At 41.5% G+C, this 22,491-nt stretch overlaps 2 protein-coding genes across 5 annotated transcripts in view; one reads left to right on the top strand and one right to left on the bottom strand.

The window, feature by feature from the left end:
• Window positions 1-3,245: 3,245 nt before the first annotated feature.
• Window positions 3,246-22,491, bottom strand: part of LOC140329846 (general transcription factor II-I repeat domain-containing protein 2-like) — a 117,002-nt gene continuing 97,756 nt past the window's right edge. Inside the window, exon 2 of the mRNA XM_072410239.1 lies at window positions 3,246-5,267. Coding sequence (XP_072266340.1) covers window positions 3,246-5,066 — 1,821 coding nt within the window. The 5' untranslated portion in view covers window positions 5,067-5,267. The remainder of the gene's footprint in view (window positions 5,268-22,491) is intronic.
• UNC93A (unc-93 homolog A) overlaps window positions 7,866-22,491 on the top strand; it is a 191,121-nt gene continuing 176,495 nt past the window's right edge. For all 4 annotated transcript variants that reach the window (XR_011920418.1, XM_072409182.1, XM_072409184.1 and 1 more), the window contains exon 1: window positions 7,866-8,026. Coding sequence is in view for 3 of the 4 variants with exons in the window: in XM_072409182.1 (XP_072265283.1) it covers window positions 7,940-8,026 (87 nt within the window). In the remaining variant the exon portion in view is untranslated. The remainder of the gene's footprint in view (window positions 8,027-22,491) is intronic.

The raw sequence follows: 22,491 nt of genomic DNA, 5'->3' as shown, positions 1-22,491 counted from the left end.
CCGAATTTTGTTGGATTGGACGCCCTGAATTCGACCCTCCCACAATGCCTAGGGACCTCCCCCATGATGCCTAGGGCCCTCCAATAACAGCAGGGATGCTCCCCTCTATGTTTGTTGTGGCAAGCAGCCGATTGGCAGTTTGTCACTGCATGCCACACAGGCAGCCATTGGCCTATATAAGGCCATGGCGAGCCTGCATTTACCACTCCTGACAGAGATTTGCTAGCATCACAATCTTGCTGTGCTGCTTAGCTTGCTTTGTCAAAGTAAAAAAAAGTGCTTTACTTAGACTGTGTCATACTATTAGTCTGATGGATTGTTGGATTGTAGTGTATTGGTGCAGTCCTGAAATCTACTGTACTCAGATAGGTAGAGTGTTTCACTCTAGAGTGAGTGTAGAGTGTTAGAGTGTTAGCTAGCTGGATAGATAGATACATAGATAGATACATAGATACAATGATAGATAGATAAATAGTCAGTCAGTGTGTTACATACACGCAGCCAGAGGCAGGGTAAAAAAATACAGATATTTAATTCTGATACCACTTGCAATCTATTAAAATAAATATAAAACTTTCTGTATTTCTGTAAAATAATACAGATATTTAATTTTGATACCACTTGCAATCTATAAAAATAAATAAAAACATTTCTGTGTTTCTGTAAAAAAAATACAGATATTTAATTTTGATACCACTTGCAATCTATCAAAATAAACAGAAAAATTTCTGTATTTCTTATGGATATTTAATTCAGAAACCACTTGCAATCTATCAAAATAAACAGAAAAATTTCTGTATTTTTGTAGAAAAAATAGGGATATTTAAATCTGATACCACCTGCTATCTATCAAAATAAACAGTAAAATTTCTGTATTTCTGTAAAAAAATACAGATATTTAATTCTGATACCACTTGCAATCTATCAAAATGAACAGAAACATTTCTGTATTTCTGTAAAAAAATACAGATATTTAATTATAAATCACACAGCTCAATTACAATTGATATAGGCCTCAAAGTAGATAGAGGCAGTTACACAGCTCCATTGCAAGTTATAGACCTCAGATACAGAGTAGAGGTAGAGGGCCACGAGGGGGAGGAGTAGAAGGAGATGCCGAAGGCTGTGAACGTGCTCTTCCCATCAAGGTGTCAGCAGGCCGTGCAGCAGTTGACGACTAATCAGTACACTCTGCAGAGGGGGTGTTGAAGTAATTGCTGATCCAAGCCTTATTCATTTTAATAAAAGTGATTTGGTCGACATTTTCTGCGGAGATCCGAATCCTCAGGAACACATTTTTCTGCAAAATACTTTCGCTTAGGCATAACGTACTGTGGGTTCACGCAGAGGAATGCGTAACTGAACACATTGGAGTCCACCAGCCGGTAAGGGAGGAGCTGTAACGCAATCAGTTGTGCAATTGCCGCATTGATTAGCTTTGTTTTGGGGTCATTTGGGACATATTTCCTCTTGTGCTCCAGCATCTGGGGGATGGAAGGCTGGATACTGTTAATGCTAACCACAGAAAGATTGGACAATGGGGTAGAAGTTGTGGGAGATGGCAATGATGCCTGGTCTTGACTGTTAGCAATTTGACAAACAGCAGCAGATCTGCATTGCAGCTCCTGCTCACCACTGGTGGAGCCTGAAAAAGGTAATGCTCGGCCACATGCCCCACTCAAATTGCGGCAGCAGCACAGGTAACTTTGGTGGCAGAAGGAGGAAAGGCAGCGGAGGAAGATCGAGCACTTTGAGCTTGCTTCTTGGGCGGAGGTGGTCGCACAGAGCTCTGTGCTTTGACCAGGTGTTCCCGCCAGGTTACCGGGTGGTGGCTTTTTAAATGTGTGCTTATGCAACTTGTTCCAAGTTTGTTTGGGTTGTTGCCTCATTTCAAGTGTTGAGCACACAGTTTGTAGATGACCATAGTGTTGTCGTCACCATGGACATTAAAAAATGCCCACACAGGCGAACATCTAACTGGGCCGAAAGGTGCTCTGGAGCTGGTGCTCGTGGTGGCGGTCCGCAGTTGTTGAGGCATAGCTGTGGTGACAGGCAGCTTCCGACGATGGACGACTATGACTTGCCTCACTGGCTCTGTGCGTCCACCTCCGCCCAAGAAGCAAGCTCAAACTGCTTGATCTTCCTCTGCTGCCTTTCCTCCTTCTGCCACCAAAGTTACCTGTGCTGCTGCCAGCAATTTGAGTGGGGCATGTAGCCGAGCATTACCTTTTTTCACCTTGTAGCTAATATGCTTCACAAAATGTAAATTTGTATAGTAAGTAAATATTTTTATTGGGGGGGGGGCAGTGTATGCAGCACTGCCCAGTACTCAGCTCTAGATGCCAGACTAGACTCAAGCTCAACAGGGTGTTCTTTCTCCGCTGATTCCGCCATTCCGTTTCATGTGGTTTCGCTACATAGTAGGTAGGGACGGATTGGAATCTCGTTCATCCATTCATGTCTCCAATAGCTACAGCTTCTACACTTTCCACATAGGTGATGGCCTCAACCTCTAATGCCATCCTTGCTCCTTCTCAGGGCCCACCGCCTCCTCCTCATGCTGTAACTGATGCTGCCTGCCCAGTACCCAGCTCTAGATGCCAGTTACCAATGCGGTCCCCTCTCAGTCTCAGTGCCCACCGCCTCCTCCTCCTGCTGCTGCCACCTGTCACTTGTAACTTATAACAGAGCTGTGTAGCTGGCTAATTTTTTGACTGAAAGACCCCCCTCAGAGACCTCTGGCTGTACTCTGAAACCTGTGTATGGTTTGTAACAGGGCGGTGAAACCTGGTGGCTAATTTTTGTACCAGAGAAACCCCCTCGTGCCCCTCTCTGCCTCTACTCGGAGACCGTAAAAAATCTGGCATGTTCCCTTAACGCCCCATGAAATCCCCTTGCCAGCAACAGAAAAAAGACTTTCCTATTTTTTTTTTACTTGTACAGTGTTGTGCAGAGCTGGGGGAGATGACATGTCTTTTTAAATGTATTTATAGGCTGTGGAAACTCTACACTAGGGGTGTCGAACTCAATCAGAGAAGGGGCCAAAATCTAAAATTCAGCCTAAATCGCGGGCCGAATGGTTTACTGAACAGTCATAAACTGACAATGTTAACCAGAAATGTGAATTTAAAATGAGTGGAACAATCTTTTCCTTAACAGTGCTGTTAACCAACTCACATGCTATCAAGCAAAACAGTAATATTGGTATCAAGCAAAACAGTAATATTGGAATGTACCTAAAATGCTCATTGTTTTGTTTTCTGGCTAGATGTCCGACACCGTTTTTCCCGGATCAATGAGTCAATGTTCGGTTTTATTTCTTGGGCTGTAGCAACCCGCAAAACAGCATGGAGGTTGTCATCGGTAATGCGTGATCTGTGCTTGTTTTTGTTCAGATTCATTATTGAAAACATCTGTTCACAAAGATAGGTGCTCCCGAACATGGATAGAATACGGGCAGCATGAAGTCGGAGCTCTGGCATTGAGTCAGGGGGCAGTAGAGGGTAGAAGTCCTCAATTTCAACATCCTGAAACCTTGATTTCAGGCCACTGTCAGACTGAAGCTCGATTATCTCCATCTGAAGGTGATGGGGCACATTGTTGACATCAACTGTAAAAGGATTGGCAAAGATGTCAAAGCCTGAGTGCTGTGTTCTAAAGTCAGAGAAGCGCCGCTCAAATTCACTTAGTAAACGGCTAACTTTGGTAGCCAGCCGACTGCAAGGAAAAGTACCAGAAATAGTGGTTGAGATACTCAAACAAACGGGAAAGTGGGCAAGATTGTCCTGTTCCAGTTGGGACTTCCATAGTTGAAGTTTACGCTGGAATGCTGTGATCATGTCAGACATCTTCGTGATGACTTGTTTGCGTCCCTGCAGCTTCAGATTCAGTTGGGCGAGATGCTCGCATATGTCACACATCATAGCAAAATCACATAGCCAGGCGGGATCCGACAGTTCAGGCAAGGGCTTTCCTTTACTTTCCATGAAAAGAGCAATTTGTTCTCTGAGCTCAAAAAATCTTTTGAGGACTGCGCTCTTGCTCAGCCATCTTACTTCTGTGTGGTATGGCACGTCTCCATGCTCTGCACCCACCTCCTGTAAAAACTGCTGGAACTGGCGATGATTCAGGCCACGTGCCCGTATAAAGTTAATAGTTTTAATGACTGTGGTCATTATGTCATTCATGTCCAGAACTTTTCCACACATAGCCTCTTGGTGGATAATGCAATGATAAGTAATCAAGGGTGTGTGGCAGTGACTTTTTTGCATTCTTTCCTTCATTAGTCCAACCAAGCCTTTCTTTTCTCCGCACATTGAAGGTGCGCCATCGGTAGTTAGCCCCACCAACTTTTCCCAGGGTAATTTAAAATTATTTATAGATTTCTCCACAGCCTCAAATATATCTCTACCAGTCGTCGTCCCATGCATGGCAGCTACATCCAAAAGTTCCTCAGTGACAGAGAGGTCGGTCTTCGTAGCACGTAAAAAGATGGACAGCTGCGCTGTATCAGTGTTGTCTGTGCTTTCATCGATAGCAAGTGAAAAAGCGAGATAACTGCATGCCTGTTCGGCCAGCTGTGATGATAGATTTCCTGAGAGTTCTTGAACTCTGTCTGCAATGGTGTTTCTTGACAAACTGACATTTTGAAAACTCTGTATCTGGTCTGGGCATACTTGCTCACACACTTTTAGCATGCATTGCTTCAAAAAGGCACCCTCTGAAAAACAACTTGAAGTACGGGCAATTTCTTCAGCCACTATAAAGCTTGCTTTCACTGCAGCATCATTTTTCGCTGTAGCCTTTGTAAACATTTGCTGCTGTGATTGTAGTTTGCCTTTTAGTTCTTTAACAATTTTATGCTTTTCTTCCAAAGTATATTTGCCATACTTAACATTATGTTTGGTGTCAAAATGACGACGTATATTGTACTCTTTCATCACCGACACTGTCTCATAACACAATATACACACTGGTTTGCCCTCTCTAAGCACAAACATGTATTCATTTTCCCATTTGTCATTAAATTGTCTGCCTTCACCGTCAACTTTTCTTTTCCTGGACATTTTGGGATCAATATTGGCAGTAAAAGATGTAGTTTATTGGAAATCTGCGTTAGAAGGAAAAAGTTGAAAACTGCACAGGGATAGCTTGATTTGGCAGATGGAGTGAAGAAAAAAAAAGTCAGTCAATAAATGCCTGGCTGGGTACAGATAGCAGATTCTGTTGCGATTTTTATGCCTGCACTTTATGCCAGGAACTGGCAGCTTCTGCTGTGTATTTTTTATGCCCGCACACTCACTCTCTCCTTTGCTCTGCCACCCGCACAACCACATCGGATGCCGGACTATAGGTCACGCCTCCTGAATCTCGCGTGACTTGTTATCTATGCGCATGCGTAATAGATAGCAAGTACGGCCGGCGAGATCACAAGCCTCCTATGTCACCGCGCGTCATTGTGATGGAACGCAGCGGCGTGCAGTGATGACAGCGCGGTGCGGGCCACATTGCAAGGCCTGGCGGGCCGGATTTGGCCCACGGGCCTTGTGTTTGACATGTGTGCTCTACACAGTCCAGAAAAACAACCCAAATTTTTCCCCCATTGACATTAATGGAGTTCGAATTCGACGTTCGATCACCTGAATAATTATGCATTATTCCGAATAGCGGTCAAATCGAAGAGTGAGCTATTCGACCAACACTAAGAACGACAGCAGGCTGTTTTGAAACTCATCTGTTTGGGGGAAAAACCCCACTCCGCACAGGAGCTGTGGACGGCCATGGAACAACAGACCGATGAGTGGTTGGTGCCACTGAGCCTCAAGCCCGGTCTGGTGGTGTGCGATAACGGGCGAAATCTAGTAGCAGCTCTGGGCCTAGCCGGTTTGACGCACATCGCTCGCCTGGCGCAATTGCTGAATTTGGTGGTGCAGAGGTTCCTGAAAAGTTACCCCGATATGTCAGAGCTGCTGCAGAAAGTGCAGGCCATCTGTGCGCACTTTCGACGTTCTCACCCTGCTGCTGCTCGCCTATTTGCGCTGCAGCGTAACGTCGGCCTTCCCGCTCATCGCCTCATATGCGACGTACCCACAAGGTGGAACTCCACCTTGCACATGCTGGAGAGATTGTGCGAGCAGCAGCAGGCGATAGTGGAGTTTCAGCTGCAGCACTCATGGGAGAGTCGCTCTGTGGAACAGAACCACTTCACCACCAACGAGTGGGCCTCCATGCGGGAGGTGTGTGCCATATTGTGCTGTTTAGAGTACTCCACCAACATGGCCAGTGCCGATGATGCCGTCCTCAGCGTTACTATCCCACTTCTATGTCACCTTGAAAGAACACTTCGGGCAATGATAGAAGAGGATGTAGCACAGGAAGAAGAGGAGGAGGAAGAGGGATCATTTCCACGGTTATCAGGCCAGTCATTCACAAAGTGGCTCAGAGGGTGGGTTCCTGCACCAACAGAGGCAAGGTACACAACTGTCCAGCCAGGGCACAGTTCTGGAGGATGAGGAAGATGATGAGGAGGGGGAACGGTGTTCATAGCAGGGTGCCACCCAAAGCAGCTCATGGGCATCACTGGAGCGTGGCTGGGGGGATTCAGAGGACACAGATGATACACCTCCCACAGAGGACAGCTTGTTGTTGCCTCTGGGCAGCCTGGCACACAAAGAATGACTACATGCTGCAGAAGGGGGGGTTAGCATGGCGGAAATGTGGAAAAGCTTTGTCAGCACGCCACAACAACCAGCACCCCCAGCTGATACGGAACGTCCTAGCAGGAGGCAGCATTTCAGCAACATGGTGGAACAGTACGTGTGCACACCCCTACATGTACTGACTGATGGGTCTGCCCCATTCACTTTCTGGGTCTCCAAATTGGGCACATGACCTGAGCTTGCCCTTTACGCCTTGGAGGTGCTGGCCTGCCCTGCGGCCAGTGTGTTGTCTGAACGTGTGTTTAGCATGGCAGGGGGGGTTAATCACAGACAAGCGCAGCCGCCTGTCCACAGCCAATGTGGACAAGCTCACGTTCATTAAAATGAACCATGTATGGATCCCTCAGGACTTGTCCGTACCTTGTGCTGAATGGACAAGTATACCGGCAGCACCCAGCCATTGTTATACTCCAGAGCACTTTATCTTTGCATTCTCTTTTCTATTTCCCAATGTTTTGGGGTCTTCCTAAATAAAAAAAAAAAAAATAAAAAAAAATAAAAATAAAAAAACAAGAAAAACAGTGTTGGCTACCTCCTCTTCTTCCTCCACCACTTCTACCTACACCGCCACGTCCACCGCCTCTTCAACCTCCCACTGCACTTTGACCTCTGGCTCCTAGTTCAAGATTATTATTTTTTAATTTTTTTCTATTCTATGTTATTTTATGTCATTTCCCTATCCACATTTGTTTGCAGGGCAATTGTCCTGCTCTTACTCCCATTTTCTTCCTTTTGCAGCCCTCTAGCCTTTACTATGACTATTTTACAGGCATTTTAGTGCCCCAAAGTTTGGGTCCATATAGACTTCAATAGGGTTCGGGGTCAAGTTCGGGTCCCGAACCCGAACTTTGAGCCGAAGTTCGGCCGAACCCGGCGAACCCGAACGTCCAGGTGTTCGCTCATCCCTATTCATATGTAGTTACTGAACAAATGAAAGTTAAAACTCAGCCAAGCACTACCTTTTTATGACAACAGTGAAGGCCAGCTAAGCATTTATTTGGTATTTTGAAACAAAAAATTATTGTTATGACCTAATGAACGTTGCCTTTTGCCCTTGCTGTTTATAAGTCAATAAGTAACCATTTTAAATTATTTTATTGTGTTTTTGTTCCAAAGTTCAGTTTTTTACAGACATTTCCTGCTTAATGAGCAAACAATACCTTATTTACATGCTAACAAAAAATTAGATAAATAGATCTTACTTGAAGCTGGATAAAAGAATGGACAAGTACCTTAAAAATATTCTTATTTTATCCCTTGGATTTTTACTTTTATTTACTGCCTTTGGAGGACTTCAAAGTCTGCAGGTAAGTAAATACACAGTTTTTCAATTTAATTTAAAGGATTTTATTAAATGTATTATGTAGATGTTACCTTGTTTTAAAAATCCAAACGATATGTTTATGCAGCCATTTACTACAATATATACAGTGGCTAAAGAAAATAATTCCCCCTTCAAAATATTCAAATTTTGTTAAGTGCAGCCTAAAATGAAGGCACACACAAAAAAATGTTCAAACTGTATTTATTCAAAGCAACCTATACCATACAAATGTAAGTGAAAAATAACTAGAATAACCAAGATGACAAAATAATATTCTCCACCTAAAAATACTTGTAAACTCAATTAGGTGCAGCTAATCACCTTCTCCATTGCAAGCTATGTAATTGTCTTTCACATGTGATAAATGGTAATCATTTAAAACTACTACTGGCATGACAAAAAAAAAACGTAAGGCCTCTTTGAATTGTAAGGTTTTACAGATCAGGACATAAAACAAAAGTGATGACTTTCAGTCTCATATCTATGTGGAGGAGTTGTAACCGACTCTTTTCCTCAACATTGTTTCAGCTCATTAAGGTTTGCAGGCATTAATTTATGCACACACCTCTTAAGGTTCTGCAACAACACTTTTATTGGTTGATGTCCTGGAGTGTAGGTCATCACAAAACCTTGATTGTTTTCTTTTTTGCCCATGTTGTTATAAATTTATTGAAATCCATCATCATCCTGCTGTATGACTGTGTATAGAGAAGACTTTAGGACTGAAAGTTGCCCTCTCTACCACCATGCTTGTTCAGATATATTTGGTTATTACAAAGATCAATTTAGAAGGATTCTGTTGAATATGTTTGGATATTAGTGTTGATGTTCGAATTCGGGTTGTCCCTATATTCGACCCGAATATGGCTGTTCGAATTCAGGTATACCCGAACCGAATTTTGCTGCATTCGACAGCAAAAATTCGGGAGGAAAAAAAAAATTTTTTTAATTATTTATTTCGTTTCTGTTTTTTATTTTAAACTTGTTTTTTTATTTTTTACAGGTTATCCTACAATGACATTATGAATCATAATGTCATCGTGCTGTTTGGAGGCTGTAGAAGCTCTACACAGTGCTGAAACAAACCCGAATTTTTCTCCCATTGACTTTAATGGGATTCGAATTCGAATTCGACCACCCGAATTTTTTTGCTATATTCGGCCGAATAGCTGTCGAATCGAATAGTGAGCTATTCGACCAACACTATTGGATATTGCCAAATGTTGCACTTCATTTTGGTCAAACATGTCCATTTTTGGTTCAGTCTGTCATTGTTCCAAAAGTCTTGTGGTTTGCTCAGATTCAACATCCTCTTCTTGGCAACTGTCTGACTGTCATATTGATGAATAATTACAATTGCTTCTCTAAGATCAATGCTGATGTCCTTTACTTTTGGAAATGTGCTATCACACACCTAAAAACTTCTGACAAGCAAACTGCCAAAACTTCTGCTTTAAAAGTGGTAATGATATTTGCTGATGATCAGGTTATCAGGTGAATTTGATTATCATCATCTGTATGCTACATATAATCTTAATCTCTATAGAAGTAGAAGAGTGTACTTGATTTTCCCACACTGGTTCCACAAGTCCTTGTTAAATAAATAATGATGGTGCAATATGTCATGTGGTGATTTTCAGCTGAGGTTATATTTATCGTTTTGACCTGCTGAGGACCAGATTTTTTTAATATGCTGTGAAGGACCTTAGAATTGAAAGGGGATGTGATTTTTTTCTCATGACTGTATTACTGGAGCATTCGGGTGCAGCTGAAAGAAAACAATCAACTACAGGACCAGGCACTGCCAAAAATCTCAGGGGTACAGTTGTGGATGATTATAGGCCAAGAGATAGATACCAAACATTTCAAAGTCTTTATCAATCCATAAGAGCCTAGTAAAATCTCTTTTTAGGAAGCAGAAAGTATTTTGTGCTAGCAAGACACTCCCTGAATCAGGCCAGGTCTTTGTGTGCATGTGGCAACAATATCACAAGTAGTATAAAATGTGGCCCTAAAAAAGTCCACACTCATCTTGATAGAGCTTTGTCAAAATGCACCTTGAAGATTCTGAGGCAAAGTGTAAAAAGGTGTTATGTCCAAAATTTAGCTATTTGGTCTAAATGCCAGATGGTACACCTAGAAGGAAGTCAATAAAGCTTACTATTCAACTAACACATTCCCTACATCCATAGGCATAAAAGGTAGTAACAACCTGTTGTGGTGGTGTTTTTCTGCAACAGGGACTGGTGCTTTGCCCAGGATTGAAATAAAAGGGATGGGGAAAAATACCATTTAAATCTTCAGAAAAACCTGTTGCCCTCAGCTGGAAAGTTTTTAATGAAAAAAGGTACTCTTTCTACATTGACCCAAAGCACACAGCAAAATTGACAATATGGCCCTTTCCTAGTCAGAGCCTAGACTTAAGCCTCATTAAATATCTGTGAAATTACTTGATGTTTACAGTTCACCAATTGTCACCATCCAATTGGAATGTACATTAACAGTTCTGTAAAGAAGAGTGGGCAAATATTGCACTAGATGTGCAAAGTGGGTAGACTAGTTCCATGAAATACAGACACAGGGGGGTTGTTCCTTTATTCATCTCAGTGATCTTTTTATTCTATTCTTGTTGCTATTGTCTTTTAAGTGGATGTTTTAAATTGCATTGAGTAAATATAGCTGGATTTTTTGTGTTAGTTTTCAGGTTTTCTAAGAACACTATGTGCACTAATCTTCCTAGAAATGCAGTGTCTTTGTCATTTTCTGTAAACTACTAATTCATAAAGTAGTAAAGAAAAACAAACGAAGCAAAAAAAAAAAAAAAAAAAAACCCCCAACTATTTTACCCCCCCCCCCAAAAAAAATATTCGTAAAGTACTAAATATTAAAATATTGTTTTGGGTATAGCTAAGCTTCAGGTATGTATAATCCAATTCCGATTTCAACATTTTCTTTGATTACTGAGCGAGAATAATTGTAGCTTTTTTTCTGTTATTATTCATATTTCTTTTTAATTTCAAGTAGAATTCAAGTAGAATCAGGCCCTATGACCTTAGGGACACATGGTACAGCAATGTGTACAGTGCATTGTTGCAATTTTGTTTTTTAGGTATAGGTATGAAACACAATTATATCACAAATAAATGGTTATTAACATTAGAATGTGGCTCAATATTGTCCAATTAGTGTTGCTTATTTTAAGAAGAGGGATGTCTAGACATAGAATGGCCAGAAAGGTTCTTCATTTACCTGTAACACAGGAGACCTGCCAGTACCCAACATTATCTCCTAATACTAAGTGGCCTAGATTGCACATCTGTCTGATTTACTCACCTCTGTACAGCCTCATCTTTGGTCAGCCTGGAAACCTACTGTGTTTCCCCGAGAATAAGACAGGGTCTTATATTTATTTTACCTCTGAAAATCGCATTAGGGCTTATTTTCAGGGGATGTCTTATTTTTTTATCATTCACAATTTCTAATCAAGTGTCTGAATATATATTGAATATTTAACATTTAATATGTCAAAACATCATGTGGCCATTGGAAGTATTAGAGTACTATGGTACAACAACCTATTACAAAACCTGTAACCAATATTACAATGCTATAGAAAGATACCTCTGTGTTACCTGTGACCTGTCAAAATCACAGATTGTTTCTGTTATATACAAGAAGTCATGAATAAGAATAGACAAAAATGATTAATTAAAAAAACACAGCTTCATAAGCAAACAAGTGCAACATAACAAGAAAATGTGCTGACAATTAACATATGACTCATACCATGCAGACACAGAAACAAAACTTCCAAAGCTTTGTTGACCACAGTAACAGTAACCAATATAAGTCAGTAAAAGCAAAAAAAATCAATCAATAGATATGCATTGCTGCTAATGAATGAAATACTAGCAAGGATTAGTTGTAGTGTCACACCAGAGTACCGTAGGTTAATTAACCTTGCGATTTCTTCACCCCTTGCTCCAGTGCTTTGAAAATCTCCTGCTCTCTCCTTCTTGGTATCCCTTCGTGTACCATGTGACCGCACCCTCCGAAAAAACCAATAGCCCTTTTTTTCTGGGGAGGGTTTATATTTCACCCTTGCATGATTAGCATGCTAGGGCTTACTTTCGGGGAAACTGATGTCCATTAAGAACTATACTTTGGATTCCTCCCTCTTTTGGGAAAACATATAAATATTGAGCCTTTTACTCTGCCACTCACTTTTTTTTGGTTACTCTCAAATTTTCTGGAAAATTGATGTCTCTTCACACACCTCCAGCCACTTTGTCAACAACTCAGTATTCACCCCCAGAGAATTTGAGACAGTTTGTCAGCAGGACCCTTTGGGAAAGGGCATTCATATAGTGCTCACTTATGCGACTCCTCCATATGCACAGTCATCTCAACATGCTGTCACTGAGAAAAAGATATTTCTCAAGGTACATATGCATGGTTATCTAGTTACACACAGAATAGCTACATTTACAGAGCATGCTTCTGATCTGTTTCTGTAGCTGTGGAACAGTAAGGACAGTTTTCTACATATAAAGTTTCTGGACTGGTGTTTACCAATTCGAGTATGGCCTCTTGGAGTATTTAAAAGGATCCATTTGAGGTATAGTTGCTTTTATAATGGGGATGTATGAAGCTCCAAATGTGACATAACTTTGTCTTCAGTGCATAACATACATTAGAAAAGTGTGGTCCTCATGTATGCTCAGTTTGGAACAATCCAACAAGGAAGGACCTATAGTAAGGTAAGTATATGTGATAAGTAAAAACTAAAAAAGATATATCATATTTAAGTGGAAATTTGTATATGTGTGTAAATTTGGGAGATAGATTAATATTCTTAGAATAAATATATGTAAAGAGAAGAGATCCATATTATTAGATTGAATAGGTACTAGGTTGTATATAAGGTGCTATGTACCTTATATACTAGGTTGCATATAAGGAACTAAATATAGTTAAGGTGTCATAAATGGATGCTATCAGGTAAAAATAATAAAGGAGTGCAGTGGATAAGCACTTAGTGATATTGAATTACTTGTTTGGTTGTGAGACAATATAGTGCCCTAGTGGTAAATAATATACATAGTAAGATTATAAAGAGCATAAAAGAGGGGATGGGTAAATACCTTTTGGTCCTGGATACTGTAGGATGACAGCAGACCGCAGCTGCGGTCAGTGTGGAGAGAGGCAACAGGATGTGTAGCTGGGCGGGAAAGCTTCCAGGAACTGCATCCTAATAAGGTAGCATTCCGGAAGTCTTAACCTGCCTTATGGATGCCCGTGACGTCATGTGTCTGGGTGTGTTCTTTGCCGTCAAGCCGGTGTGTCCCTTTAGGCGTGCCAGCTCATTGTCCCGAGGGCAACACACAGAAATTGCGTGCTGGGAGCAAAGTGAGTCTATCCAATAGGATGGGCTTATGCAGGGACAGGGCAGGTGGGCAGGGAGAAGGTCCCATGCTCACCTGCTTCAGTGTATTGGGGGATACTGATGCCCCTGTCCCTACAAGTCGGGTAGCCTGCAGGGGGAGGGGGAGTGTTTTTCGGTAGGAAGGTTGAGAACAGGACACTAATATTCATACAAGTAAATGCATACCAATGTAATGGTAAAAATACATACAGTACATAACATGCTATCATCAAAACCTTGGTATATTGAAAAAAAGAGACATACCGTATTTTTCACCGTATAAGACGCTCCGAAATATAAGACGCACCCAATTTTAAAGGAGGAAAATCTAGAAAAAAAAGATTCTGAAAGATTATTCCCCTTCTGATCACTCATGTGCCATTCATACCGGTATTCCCCTTCTGATCACTCATGTGCCATTCAAAATTCCCTTCTGATCACTCTGTGTCATACAAATTCCCCTTCTGATCACTCTGTGCTTTTTTTCCACTGTACGGCAGTTAGGACAGGGAACAGCAGGTGGCGCTGTGCCGGCTTCTTTCGCTCTGCTTTACAGACAGGAGAAGACACGATGCTGGCAGAGGAGAGAAGAGACAGACGCTGCATGCAGCCAGAGACACACGCAGGATCGGGTATCGGGTGAGTATATTATTTTAATTATTTTATAACACATTTGTCGTATAGGACGCACTAACTTTTCCCCCCCAGTTTTGGGGAAGAAAAAGTGCGTCTTATACTGCAAAAAATATGGTATATATATATATATATATATATATATATATATATATGAAAAATATATTATTAAAATAATAAATTCTTTTTAGGCTTAAATCCGGGATTGAAGCTTTTCGAGGTTTGGGGGAGGAGATCCCTAGGTTCAGAGACCCTAAAAAAGAGTCCTGTGTGTGGGTTTTGGGGATGGTCCCCACTGCGTCTTTGGTTTGGGGGGTGGTAGCGGAACAAATTCTGGTGAAAGGTTTGGTGATGGTAAAGAAGGGGGAGAGGTATGAGGTGTTGGGAGGTGTGTGTTGATGGTAGGATGTTTTGTGGATAAAGGGATGTGGGTGTGATCTGTGTCTTGTTGGATATGGTCACTAAGATCGCTTTTGTAGCGTTTCTTCCATTTGGTACCGTTACTATTGTGTGTGATGGTGGTGTGTGTGTGAGGGGGACCTGTGGTAGGGGTGGGGTCTGGGCTGGGAGTGGTGTTTTAGTGATGACTGGTAGAAGGTTGGTTAGATCTATCCCACTTATAGTCTTTTCTGTGGCTAAAGGTCCACTTAGGTATTTTTTGTTATAAATATCTGTGTTATATCTTTCCAAGTGTAGTTTGAGTAACTTCTATTGTTCCGTGAATTCTTTGGAGTTCACCAGTTTCAAATTCTGATAAGTATCCCTAATTTCTTGTTTTGTGGTTTCCAATTTTTTTTGGTAGTAGGTAATGAGAACTTGCATTACCTTGTTACTACATTCAGTAAAGGTTAGTTCCTATTCATTTTTTATCCAATCTGGATGGTGGATGTTGGGAAAGATTTGAATGCGTAAGCCTGGTGGATTCATATTATCTGAAATATATTTTTCAAAAAATCTTATATGCCAATGATTTTTTCTCCAATATAGATTTATATTTGAAAATCAAAAAGGTAATGTTGGCTGATTTAAGTTTTGGCTGATTTAAGTTTTGATGACGTACATTGGTCCTCATGTTGGGACAGAAATTCATCCCAATCAGTACCTAATACATCCATAAAGGATGGACGTAATAGGTAAAATAGGTATTTTAGTTACCAGGAAAACAGAAGAGAAAGGGATATACAGGAGAATCCCCGGGAAAACAATAGTTTTTTGAATATAAGAAATGTTCTCCTGGTGTAATCAAAGTAGTCCAGCCCTCTGAAAGAGGGGGCTCTTTGCCAACCCTGACACTTAGGTGTCTACTAGTGACGTAACATATCAAAAATACATCATGGTCATGATAGAAATCAAATAAAGACTTACATATTCCTTGTAAATATATCAATTATAGCGGATAGGCAGTTTGAGAAGGAGGGGGACCATGTCCCAGACACCTCTACGGATGCAAGAGTAGCCTTCCTTATGCACGGGGAGATTGGAAGGTAATCAACTTAGGGAGGACCTATAGTAAGGTAAGTATATGTGGTAGGTAAAAAATAAAAAAGATATATCATATCTAAGTGGACATATGTATATGTGTAAATTTGGGAGAGAGAATAATATTCTTAGATTAAATATATGTAAAGAGAAGAGATCCATATTATTAGATTGAATAGGTACTAGGTTGTGTATAAGGTGCTATGTATCTTATATAATACTATACCCACTTTCTGCGTGTCCCCCTTCGGACGCCTATAGGGACACACCCCTTCTTCACGCATCACCCGAGTGGGCGTATCATTGAGGGAATCCCTTTGCTCGGCTGACGGTGGAGAACACGCCCAGACACATGACGTCATGGGCGTCCATGAGGCAGGGTAAGACTTCCGGAACGCCACCTTATTAGGAGGCAGTTCCTGGAAGCCTTCCCGCCCAGCTACTCATCCTGTTGCCTTTCTCCCCACTGACCGCGGCTGCGGTATCTAGGACCAAAAGGTATTTACCCATTCCCTCCTTTATGCTCTTTATAGTCTTACTATGTGTAATTTCTACCACTAGGACAATAAATTCTCTCATAACCAACCAAGTAATTCAATATCACTTAGTGTTTATCCCCTGCACTCCTTTATTATTTTTACCTGATAGCATTCATTTATAACACCTTAACTATATTTAGTACCTTATATGCAACCTAGTATATAAGGTACATAGCACCTTATATACGACCTAGTACCTATTCAATCTAATAATAATGATCTCTTCCCTTTACATATATTTATTCTAAGAATATTAATCTCTCTCCCAATCTCTCTCTTACACACAATTACGTATCTCCACTGATCAACCTTTTTTATTTTTTACTTATCACATATACTTACCTTACTATAGGTTCTCCCTAAGTTGACTACCTCCCAATCTCCCTGTGCATAGGGGAGGCTTCTCTTGCATCCTTAGAGGTGTCTGGGACATGGTCCCCCTCCTTCTCAAACTGCCTATCTGCTATATGTGATTAATCTACAAGGAATATTTAAGTCTTTATTTGATTTCTATCATGACCTCGGTGTATTTTTGATATGTTATGTCACTAGTACTTTATATGTTAGATTGTTCAGAATTAATTCATTTATGTAATTATTGCACAACATAACTGATTGTGGATGCTTATACTTGTATAATTACATCTCTATAGAGATACTAACAGTATTCTTTATGTATCTGAATATATCTCTGCATGCATTCTAAAATGTTCAGTTAATTCTATTTTTGACTGATAATATACATTTGATATATACCTAGATTATGTGAAGCTATCACTTTTAATCACGCCAAACATAAAAGTCACCCCTGAGGAAGCCTAATTCGAGCGAAACACGTCAGGTATCGACATATGTATACGGCACGATTTAATTACATACATATATATTCCTTACAGCAGTGGATTGTCTAGTGCCCAATCAGGGCCCACTTGTTTAATTATCTGAATGTGTACTTTGCAGATATTTGAAAATGTAGGTGATCAAGATTGTTTGTATTATGATATACTGATTTCTCAATACAACTAAACATTTACCAAAAAACCCTCCTTTTTCTTTGTTGTTCTATGTACCTAAGTCTCAGGGTTGGCAAACTGCCCCCCCCCCCCCTTTTCAGAGGGCTGAACTACTTTGTTTTACACCAGGAGAACATTTATTATATTCAAAATAACAGCATGCATGATTTCATACTGTCTAGGGGAAATACATTTGGGGGGGTCAAACAAAAATGGAAAAGGATCTGAGGGTTTTGGTAGATTATATACTTAATAAGAACATGTAATGCAAAGCTGCAAAATGTAAAGCTAGCAAAATTATTCCTCTTTTAATACAAGAAAGTGACTGCAGAGATCAAGGTATGTTCCTGCCCTTGTACAAAGCATTGGTCAGACCATATCTGTAATATGCAGTTCAGTCTTGGGCATCGGTTCACCAAAAGGACATTGGAGAGAGTGCAGTGAAGGGCATCTAAACAAATAAAAGGAGTGGAGGAACTATTCTCCCTTTAAAAGAGACATTTAATGTACTGCTTTTGACATAAAAGTACGGACCTATTCAGACCACCAGGGAAGATAATACAAGAAAGTATTTTGCTAGCTTTAGATTTTGCAGCTTTTCATTACATGTTCTTGTTATGTATATAATTTACCAAAACCCTCAGATCCTTTTCCATTTTTGACCCCCCCCCCAACAAATGTATTTCTCTTAGACAGTATGAAAGCATGCATGCTGTTCGCCTCCAAGTGCAAACCTTTACATTCATCAATAATAAATGTAATTTACCACTTGGCTGCCAAATCAAAGAGTACATTCAGCTCTGCTTGTAGATCATAGACATTGTGTATGGACTTGATTCCATGACATAGTTTGGTGTCATCTGCAAACACAGAAATTGTACTCTTAATCCCAAACATACTTATGAAAATGTTTTCAATCCTAGACCAGATCCATTCCAGGTTTGCTGGATCACCCAGCTTCACTGAGGAAAGTGTATCCTCTCCAGCCTTGGAGAGCTTTAATAAATCAACCCCATAGTGTTGTACTTTTAACCCCATACTCTATATCATTTATAAAGATGTTAAACAGTAAAGGTCCCAAAACTGAACCCTGGGGTACACCACCAATAACCTTTCAGAGTATGAATAATTAATCTGTACTCTCTGGATGTGGTCTTTAATCCAGTTCTCTATCTATTCTTACAGAATTTTCTAAACCTATAGACCCTAACTTGCAAATATATTTTTTTAATGAAACTATTTAGTGAGAAAATGAATGTTTTATATAACAAACAGAAAAACAGTATTAAAGTAATAAAAAAGAACACAATGACCAATTGCATACAATGAAATCAAAGAATATGCAGAGAAAAGAAAACAGAATGTATACATGCAATGCTAGTAGATCTTAGTTTCCAGGGTATTCAGAACAATCATAGGGGCTGCTGATGCGCCTGAAATTCAGATGTTCCAGATGTTTCCCTCTGTTGCATTGGAGAAATATCATTTGATAATTGCTAACAAGATACATGGTCAAGGTGAGAAAGTGGATTAAAGATACAAGGAAATAGAAAAAAGAATGGAGGGGGGACAGAGTTGGAGGCGAGGAGGGAGGCTAGGAACAACAGTTTCTGGTCCTTCCCAGATAATGAGCGGAACATTATAATCACATTCCTGCGGGCATATTTTGCAAAGCACCAGGTCCAGCCTGGGGCCCTGCTAGGAGATGCTGGTCTCATGGGGCCCATAACGCTTCATATTTGTCTAAGTATTTAGAAAGCCTCGCAGATAATTGTTCCATTATCTGTACATCTTTAACACATACATAAGGGTCTGAAATAGTGGGGGGAAGTTTAGATTTCCACTTGGCTGTAATAAGACATCTGGCTGCTGTCAGCACATGAGTAAGTAACGCTGTCATAGGTTTAGGGACACTTCTGACCTGTTAAGTAAGTGAGTTACCGGGTCCAATATGATACTTTTTCTTGCTAACAGAGACAGAAGATCAATAACCTCTGTCCAATACTGTGCAATGCCAGGCCGTGCCCATATAATGTGGTATAGTTTACCTACATGGGAGCCACAGCGCCAGCAAGTTACTTCTTGCATGGAAAATTGAATGTAGCTTATCCGGGTTGAGATGGCAGTGCATCATGATCTTGTATGCATTCTTGTCACGGCTTCACAAGGCCAAGTGGTGGACCCACGGTGTCACCAACCCTGTGGGTGGAGACGTGCACGGGGCGCAGGGTCTGAGCAGTAGCTTGGTCTTCTCCAAGGCCTCTAGAGGTGAGGATGTTGTGCGGCAAGCTACTGCCAGGTTGCGGCCCCCATGCCCGCCAAGGCAGGTGGCTGGAACTAAAACGTAGTGCAAAAGGGAAATCCAAGAGAGTAGTCAGACAATCCAAAAGATCAGGGCAGGCAGCAAACAAGGTTGGTCAGGAAACAGGCAAGAGGTCAGGGCAGGCAGCGAACAAGAGTGGTCAGGAAACAAGCCGGGGTCAGTACACAAAGAATCGGGAACAGGAGGAACAAACAAGAACCTGGAAGCAGAGCCAAAGGAACTCCTAGTTCAGGCAATTACCTGCTGCCAGGTCACTTCCTTAGGAAGGGAATGTCAGGTGGTGGGCGTGGATCAAGTGACCTGCAGACATCAATCCCACCAGCAAAGGGAGTGCTGTTGCTGAGATAACCTCAGGTGTTATTCAGATGTTTGCCAGCAGAGGGAGCGCATCTGCGGAATACTCTGGTTCTCTGAGGCAAGGGAGCAGCTGACAGAGAATCACCTGACTTGGAACAGGGAGTATGCAGCGTGTTGGAACCAGAGGCAGAGATGGTGCTGCCAGCAGGGGACTGCAAGGAGGGTGAGCAAGAAGGAGGCACAGATGACCTGGACCTGCGGGGACCTGTGACAATTCTATTTGTATTGGGTGCAAATCGAACCTTTATTTTCTAGTTCCATTCCAGATAATCTTTCACAACTCTATCTGTAATTCCCATCCCAAAATGATACTGAAAAGCCCCCCCCCCCCCACACACACACACACCCTTTCAAAGAGGGTGGGAGCTGAGGAAACCAGATTACTAGTAAGGGACTGGGCATAATGACGAATCTGAAGATAGCTGAATTGAGTTGTAGAGGGAAGCTCATATTTGTGTTACAAATCTGTGAATGAATAAAGTTTCCGAGTGACCGGGTGTACAACATGGCCAAAGCAGAAAATCTGCTTTGAGGCCCAGGGTTGAATTAAACGCTGCGTCAAACTGTCAGGCATTTGCGGGTTTAACAAAAAGGAAGTAAGGGAAGATTAGGCATTGTAAGCTGCAATCTATCTTTACAATACAACCATATCTGTCTTGTAAACTGCACTCGGGCTAACAGTGATAAATCCCCTACAGTACAGGAGGAGCTCCACAGCATGGAATTAGGATATACTGGGGACATCCATAAGTTTTCAATATCGGTTATATATCCTCAATTTTGCCCAGGGCACCGCCTGACACAGGTGGGTTGCCAGGTAATATTTTTGGAAGTCAGGAACACCCAGTCTGTCTCTAAATGGCAAGGAGCACAAAACCGACCAAGGGAGCCTATGACCCCTATAACCCCAGATAGAGTTCAATACTTCAGTCCGCAGGAGCCAAAAGGCAGGGAGAAGCACAGTCACTGGTAGTGTTTCAAATAAGTAGAGCAGCTTCGGGAGAATTGTCATTTTTACTGCTAATATGCGCCGAAAGAAAGAAAGGAGGTGTGTCTTCCATTTGTATATTAGCCCCTTGATTTCCCCAAAAAATGGGGGATAGTTATGTTTGTATAGAGTTTAATAAGTACGTGTAATATAGGTCCCTAGATATTTAGATGCATCTATTTTTCATCTATATGGGAAGTTTTCCTGCAGCCGCTGTACATCCACAGCTGGAAGGGTATTTGGCAAGGCCTTCGTTTTAGTGGGGTTTATTTTGCAAGTTCACCATAGTCCTCAAGCACCTTGTGTAGAGACGGTAAAGTGAACAGTGGGTTAGTCAGGGTTAAAAGAATGTCATCCGTGTATAGGGCTATTTTATGTTGTCTATAGACCCTTGTGAGGGGTTCAATGCAGAGGGCAAATAGTAGGTGGGACAGTGGGCATCCCTGGCGTGTGCTGTTCCGTATCTGAAATAAAGGAGGATTGGCATGTGAAAATTTCACTTTGGCTGTTGGGTTCGTATATAGTGCTTGAATGGCATTATAGATTGGTCCCCGAATACCTATAGCTGATAATATACAGAACATAAAGGGCCAGCTAAGGCGGTCAAACACCTTCTCAGCATCCAAGCTTAAGAGTAGCGCCCCCTGGTCTAATTTATTTAGTGCATCCACTATATCTATCGTCTTCCTAGTATTATCACTTGCCTAAAGACAGGCAATAAATCCCACTTAATTTTTGTGAACAATTGCAGGGAGAAACCTACCTAGGAAGGTAGCCAATATTCAGGTAAATATTTTAAAGCCTGAATTTAGTAATTCAATGGGCCTTTAACTGGTTGGATCCATCAGATCTATCCCAGGTTTACGGAACACGGAAATGTATGAGTATAAAGTGGGTTGTAAAAGCTCAGCACCATAACATAGTTAAATAACGAAACCAGGTGGGGGAGGAGCTGGGGCACATACATCTTGTAATATAAATAGGATAGCCCATCTGGCCATTTAGTGTTGGGGATTTATTAGTAGCAGTTATTTCTTCATCTCCAATCAATTCATTCAGCTTATCAATGCAATGACCTCAGCTTCCAGAGGTGGGAGACCACACCCTATCAAATACTCATCTATTCTCTGCTGCAAAATCTGACCTCCCTCCTGTTGTGCTTTATGTACCATAAAGCAATGGCCATAGGATCATAGTAAAGGGCCCCATCTTGTCCTCTGATCGCCTGAGGAGTGGCGGTCGTAACTCCCCCTCTGAGTTTTCAGACTAACAACGTATCTGCTTTATTGCCCCTATCATAACATTTATGGCACACCTTATCTTTTTCAACCTGATCCAACCTGCATGGAGTGTTCAAGATGATTTAAAAAGGTCCCCAGTTGTGCCCGCTTTGCCACCTTATCCTTTTTGAGTCTAGCTGATTCTTTTATGCAGTGTCTCCTGATCACTGCCTTGTGTGCTTCCCAGAGCACTAAGACCCGTAAGACTGAGTCTATGCCCCTGATTCATCAATAAAATCCGCGCTCGCTGGAAGCGCGAAAGTACGCGCGGCCAGCGAGCGCGGTTTACCGCGGTCCGGACTCGAGTGTGCTCGTACACTCACCTCCTCACTGCCAGCCGGATTCCTGCCTTCATAATAATGAGCAATAGGGGGCGCGAATCTGCCAATTAAGGCGATTAGATTTCAGCTG

This window comes from Pyxicephalus adspersus, chromosome 4 (assembly GCF_032062135.1).
Source record: "Pyxicephalus adspersus chromosome 4, UCB_Pads_2.0, whole genome shotgun sequence".
In the NCBI taxonomy this organism is placed as follows: Eukaryota; Metazoa; Chordata; class Amphibia; order Anura; family Pyxicephalidae; genus Pyxicephalus; species Pyxicephalus adspersus.
This window is presented reverse-complemented; position numbering and strand designations above follow the sequence as displayed.